This window comes from Pomacea canaliculata, linkage group LG12 (assembly GCF_003073045.1).
Source record: "Pomacea canaliculata isolate SZHN2017 linkage group LG12, ASM307304v1, whole genome shotgun sequence".
Classification (NCBI taxonomy): Eukaryota; Metazoa; Mollusca; class Gastropoda; order Architaenioglossa; family Ampullariidae; genus Pomacea; species Pomacea canaliculata.
This window is the reverse complement of record NC_037601.1, coordinates 5,532,870-5,539,635: the sequence shown is the minus strand read 5'-3', so window position 1 is coordinate 5,539,635 and position 6,766 is coordinate 5,532,870. Positions and strand designations below refer to the sequence as shown.

Below are 6,766 nucleotides of genomic sequence, written 5' to 3'. Positions count from 1 at the left end.
TGAGCTATAAAAGAATAAACAACCGTACTAAATGAAGAATTAAATTAAATGCCATGTGAAAGGAAGCTCCCATTTGGTAATTCAGCAGTACTGCATTCTTTGAGCTCTTGTGCAGTGCTTCAATGACTTGGACAATACCTTATTGATACATTTACATGCCATAGCCCCACTTGCTAGACTCTGTTAAAAGCCTCTTTAAAGTCTATGAAGTTGTGATACAGGTCCTACTGATGCTTCTTCATCAGGATGGGACAGTCAACAGGATTTGTGAGAAGGCATCTATTGCTGTCTTTGCTGAATAAGGTCTTGTGTTGATGACTTGTCTTCGTGAGGGTCTTCAGTAGCTGTCAGCCTTTCTGCTGTTACCTCTTGCCATTTCCCCCCCACTATTGTATGGCATTGGCCCTCAATCAAGTTCTCCCAAGGTGGCTTTATCCCTTTCCTGGTGGTACAATTCACTTCTTTGTACTTGGAAACATCAGGTTTGCTTTTCTTATTTTCAAAACCCTCCTTTGATCACAGATCTATGGTCATTCATGACTCAGGGTTGTTTATTCTAAAACTATCTGCCATAACTTTATATCTGGTTTATTGACAAGTCTACTGAGGATGTCAACACCACAATCCATCAAGTTCAAACAGTAAAAACATACTTGAATTCTGCATAATACATTGATAAATATGAATACTTATGACAAAATGTGTGCTGGCAACAGCTTCAACAACCTGGTCATCAGAAGCTGCAAACAATACTATTTAACAATAATCAGGTTGCTTATATAGCATAGAATCCCAACACATGGCTAGCCTCTGTTTCACATTACCAGGCTATGAATATGGAATACGCCGCCATTGACAACATGGGACCACAGAAAGAATGGGATTTCAGGTTTTTCTGAAACAAGAAAGTCTTGAAATTTGAAACGGGCTGAATGATTTAAACTGAGAATGGCAGCATGTTCCACAGTACATGCCATACTTTTTAGTGTCGCTCAGTTATCCACAACTTCCACCAAGCATTTCTTCACAGGGATTATTCATTACTGTTTCCTCTGCAGTCATTGTTAAAGTAGAAAATTATGAACTATGGAGCAGCCATAAAGAAACAAAGGTATTGGCCATCAAACACAGAATTTTGCATGCTGTGGACATAAAAGCAGAAAACAGCAATCACAAGAAGATAAAAGACTTGCTGGGGAAATAGAAGATCAGACTTTAGATGCTTCCTTTATCAAACATTTTCAATTTTTCTCCTTTTAAAACCTAACAAAGTTTCCAGGTTTTCTGACTACCAGTTTACTTTTTTGTCAAAACTGGATTATAAATGCTTTTGACATAAAACAAAACTTCATCAAAGGTGAAATTTTGAGTCTTTATAACATTTTCATATCCATCCAGTTTCTGCTCTAATTTTTTTTTTAATCTCTATAAACATATTGATTGCCATGATATATGAAATTTACATTTTTATCAGTATTTCGTCTTAGAAATCTTTAAGGTATTGGGATCTAAATGTGCATTAAATATATGACAAATATCTGCAAATGTGCACAAACATTAAACATAAAAGTGATTCATAATATTGCATTATACCAAACATTTTTAACACACTATTAGCAATGTCTTTAGTATGGTCTATAACGTTGAATTCAGTCGGAGTAGTCTGTATTTAATTGTAACACCATTGTGAATATGTAATCCTGATGTTTTCATGGAATGCCATTGCGACGGTAAAACTCTGCTTTCACATAGCCAATCCTGACATGCTTGCGATCGGGTGGGTCAGAAATATTTTTCTGATGTCCATAGACAGATGATGCCAAGGTAGGTACAGGTTTTACCTTTTCCTGGAATAATAGTAATAAATGCAAAATTTGTAAATCGCATACTCGCTCTCCTAATAGCATGCTCTTTGCGTTTGAGAATAAGAACAAAACATGGACAGCATATGAGGTACAGGAAAACAAATAGCATATGAACTGTAAAAGAACAACTATACTAAAGGAAGAGTAAAATCAAATACAGAAAACACAAAAGAGGAGCCAAAGAACAAGAGCTGAGCATCAAAAATGAGTTGCAAATATAAACAAAAAAAATACATTCAAAATATAAATAAGATACTATGCTTTGTCGCATTCTTAATGGAACTAATGTGTACTAATATTCACACATTTTCACTTAATACTAAGAATGCATTTACTGTTACTGAGTAAATATTTATGAAAAGAAGTAAGAATAGGTTGCCTCATCATTCACACAAAGTCCTCGCAATTTTGCGTGTTCACGATCATCACGATGTAGTTTGTTGTTGTAGCCTTCTTGGTTGCGAAACAATCGGTTATAGGTGTCATTGGCTTTTTGTTCCTTTAAAAAAATACAATGCTAAATTAAATCATCAGTATGGGATTAAATCAGTTTCAATTTGCTGTTGTGATAGACAAAGTCAAATAATAATGTGAAGATTTCATCCACCTTTATACAGAAACGAAACATGAAAACCAATTGCAGAACATTTTGCAAGATGGGACCAACCGATTTGACCTATGGCAGAAGTTGATTCGCTCACATCATCATCTTTACGATAATTCGGTCATGTAATCTTCTTTATCATCCTCAGTTGAAATGTGCATATCAGTCTTGCTCTTTCATCATTGTGTGTGTGTGAGACGTCACTGCTTTGTATAAGTTACTTGTGGAGGCAGGGATAATATATTTAAGTATAGCTATCATTTGCATGCAGCGCAATCTGCCCAGGATTTTTTTTTAAAGGCTTGCACGACACAGTCGGTCAGAAAGTTACCTGGAGGCCTATCTTCACACATTACAGTGAAATACCTTCTAATCCATTGAGAAAGTTTCAACAAAGTCCAGTGATGTGGACGTATTGACTTGTGCAGGGTCAAATCGACTGGTGACCTTATAAACATACACTAAAATTTTTTGGGGGGGTGCGGGGGGGGGGAGAGAAAAGAGGGAAATGTATAGCTTGGGGGAAAACAGGAGATACAAAGAAGTTATGAAAAGACAAATCAGCTATCTCAACTATCTGACTTATCTGACGCACACAAAAACGAAACGTTACTTATAACACCAAAACGGATCGAGATCTCCCGTATGTTGTATATGTCAGGGACATGCCATCTACGAAGTTTCTGTGCATTCTTGTGTGCACAAGTGTAACAAAGAGAAAAAAATCCATACCTCCCTTCTACATTTTAAAGTCAAGTATATCATAACACTCGTATATATACATACAATTCTATGTAAATCCCTAACTCGTATATTTTGTGATCAGTTGAGTTAAAGAAAAGTACGCACAAAACAACACAACAATAAGAAATCACACTTTAATTATTTAATTTAAATATTTATAGATTATCATTTCTCTCAAGAACAATCTGTCGCACATATACATATATAATTTACAATCAGAACAGATGAATACAGTATCTAGGGCAGTAACTAATGACAACATTACAGGGAGCGGGCACTTGCTTAAAATTGGCTAGAAAAGTCTCAATACCTTTTTTGAAGAGTTGAAAACTGTACGTTCTGGTGGCTCATTTCGTTCTGTAGGGACAAAAGAAAAGGCTGATATTTCCCATGGCCTTCCACGAAGAGTATAATCACCTCCGACTGTTTTTACATAGAGTGTCTGCCTCGATTCGTCCATGTTGGTTCAACGACAATGGTTACTCCCCAACCAAAAGCCGTCACAAAACGGAAAAAACAAGACATTAAAACATGTTTATGTTATTTAGCTTATAAAGTTTATCGTATTCAACCCACTAGTCTGCTAAGCTTAGTTTCTATTTTTAAAATAAGTTAATTATGCAGAGGTTAGATATACCCAGTGTGCATCTTGGTAATGGCGGAATTCATGTCGGCTGCTATACTCTGTCTTTCTTATTAAAAACATAATGTGATAATTATACGTGGGATGGGCACATATAGTTTGAATTTTCTATAACAGTGAGTGAACACTAACTATTTTAGATGTTCTTGAGCTATTTTGGTGACTCACATAATGTGCAGTCATGATGTTTGACTAGTCTGTTCATTCGGAAGCAGCAGTCTTTGAATCAGCTGTCCTGCACCATTTAAGAAAATAAAAGCTTCAGCACACATTTGTCGTAACTGATGACTTTTAAAAAGAAGCAGCCCTTAATCATCTCTTTTGTCGTCGCTCAGATTAAATTAAACATGTATTTATAACTTTAAAAACTCGTTAAATTGCTGCAAATAAACAAAGCATGTCATGACGTTTGTAGAGTTGAATCTATTCAGTTTTGGTGCTTACAGCGACACAAATTTTGATCACCTAATAAGGAAATGCTGGTCTCATAGCTATAGAGATATGCTTTAGTTATACTAACTGTATAATTCTGCAGTTGCTGAGTGTTTTCCTCCTGTAATTAATACATAACATCATTTACATCACTGTATTATTTTTAATCACATCTACACATACATTCTCTAATTAGCTTTGCGTTCATTTGACTCAGTTCACGTAGAGGGGTGTGTGTGTCGTGAATCTCCCTTAAAAAATTTTCTTGAACACAGTATTCAGAAAGCAGAAAAGTTATGTTGGACATTGCATGAATGTTTGAATCTGTTGGTCATGTTTTATGAGTAGAAGCAGCATTATAGTATATTACTACTTTTAACTGCTGTAGCTTATCATTTCTGTTTTATTCTGTAAATACTTGAGCATCAGTATAGTGCACTACTACTTGAAACTACTGTATCATATTATTTCTAATTTTATTCTGTAAATATACTTGCCTTTCTTTTTCTAGGTGAGATAATAGTACTTAACTGCTGTAGCTTATCATTTCTGTTTTATTCTGTAAATACTTGAGCATCAGTATAGTGCACTACTACTTGAAACTACTGTATCATATTATTTCTAATTTTATTCTGTAAATATAATTGCCTTTCTTTTTACAGGTGAGATAATAGTACTGTCTCATAAGGATGCCTTGAAGAATTTGCTATCAACACGGCCCAGTAAACCTGAGTCTGTTCTTACAAACCAGGACTGTGTACTTTGATATTTGTGGATTGAGCTTTGCTTTACAGAGAAGTGTTATCTGTTCTCAGCATCTGAAATAAGGTGGACATAAGATATGTGGGAGACAAGCTTCAACACATGCGTTGTGTACAAGAATAATTTATTACAGAAGAAATTGGACAAAAGATAAGGAAGCCTTCTTCATATTGATGATTCTCCTCTGTTGTATTACAAAATGGGGTCATGCCTATGTGTGGACAAAAACCAGGATCCTCCAGTTGTTTCTGCAGGTCCTGCAGGAACTCAGCCTGATCCAGCACCACCTCCATCCAATCCACCTTCACGCCGCCACACTGTGAATGGTCACACTTCACATGGTGAGAGGCACCGGCATGGGTCAGGATCCCGGTGGAGTCGTGAGCCCAAAGAAAAAGATATTGATAAACTTGTGTTGGAGACCTTGTCATTGATAAGGACACTTGTGGATAAGTGAGTATAGCATATTTTGTCACTTTGATAGCTAATACATACTATAGGCTATGGCTATGTGCACTTCTTGAAACAGCCAGAGAAATTTGGGTACCACAATGATCGTTGTGAGGTGTTACCTCTTGTCTCAGACAAATAACATTTTCAGCCACCAGTATGAAATGCTTTTCGCATTTGGTTAACTAAAGTACGCTGTTTCAAGGGCTATTAATAATAATCTTGTTATGCTTGATTTGTTTTCTATAGTTATATGCAGTGAGTTATAAGTTTAGTCTCATCCATAGGTAGTAATATACAGCAATTATTGGGTACTCTCTACAGTATTTTAATACTGAGAAATTTGCTACATTATTTTAGCTGCCATTTGACTGTGTTAACCTTCTGGTTTTGCTAGGTGGCAAAGTTTAGCCTTAGCACATATTTGCTGTAATATGAAGAGAGCTAGATTCTCTTGTGAGAAAAGTAAAATAATGAGGAACAGTTGCACAATACATTAACTACCTGAAGTATTTATGTTTACCTGAAAAATGTGATGTTTTCAATAAGATCATGCATTTCTTTCTTTTTTTACTTATTACTCCAATTTTCTTCTTCATTTTGTCAATATTAAACCTTTTTTTACCTTGTGCTGCTCACACAGCTATTAAAAACGACATGTAACTCATAAAGGTCAGGGTTGTTCTGATCACTAATTCAAGAAACAGTGTATATAGAAGCATAGTTTTGCCAACACATAGCTCCAAATAATGTAATAATTATTAATGTATATGACTTTCCATAATTATGCCCTAATGAGATGAAAAAGGAAAGAGACTGAAGAGACTGCATGGACAGACAAAGCTGTAAGGAAAATAGGACTTGGTGAAAATTTGGAAGTAATGTTAAAGTTACCTAATATGTACACAACCACACACACACTTTCTGTCTCACTTTCTGGAACATAAAATGGGAAGGCTGTGTCATTTGGTGTAAGGTTACTTTTTTTTGCCTTTGTAAAATAACAGTGATCAAGAACCTCCTCTGGCAATGGTCATTCTCCATAAAGTTGCGGACTGTGATGCAGGCTGGCTGAATGTGGTAAAGTCGCTTATCCGTGTTATCCCATTGGAGGATCCTCTGGGCCCAGCTGTGATAGCTCTTTTGCTGGATGAGTGTCCTCTTCCCACTAAGGTCTGTTTATCACTTGCAGCCACTGGTTAATTTGTGTTTAGAAAAAAATTACTGTTGTCTTTATGCAGAGCTTGGAATTGGCATATACAGTTA

General features: G+C 35.9%; 2 protein-coding genes across 2 annotated transcripts in view; one reads left to right on the top strand and one right to left on the bottom strand.

The window, feature by feature from the left end:
* Positions 1 to 572: 572 nt before the first annotated feature.
* On the bottom strand, positions 573 to 3,788 carry LOC112576406 (uncharacterized protein C5orf49 homolog). The gene is made up of 3 exons (XM_025258776.1): positions 3,524 to 3,788; positions 2,245 to 2,364; positions 573 to 1,847 (listed from the first exon to the last, which is right to left on the bottom strand). Exons 1-3 carry the CDS (start codon positions 3,671 to 3,673, stop codon positions 1,710 to 1,712), a joined length of 408 nt encoding a protein of 135 aa, XP_025114561.1. The 5' UTR covers positions 3,674 to 3,788; the 3' UTR covers positions 573 to 1,709.
* A 52-nt stretch (positions 3,789 to 3,840) lies between these two features.
* LOC112576404 (RING finger and SPRY domain-containing protein 1-like) overlaps positions 3,841 to 6,766 on the top strand; it is a 30,311-nt gene continuing 27,385 nt past the window's right edge. The window contains exons 1-3 of the mRNA XM_025258775.1: positions 3,841 to 3,972; positions 4,951 to 5,503; positions 6,508 to 6,673. Of these exons, the coding sequence (XP_025114560.1) occupies positions 5,250 to 5,503; positions 6,508 to 6,673 (420 nt within the window). The 5' untranslated portion in view covers positions 3,841 to 3,972; positions 4,951 to 5,249. The remainder of the gene's footprint in view (positions 3,973 to 4,950; positions 5,504 to 6,507; positions 6,674 to 6,766) is intronic.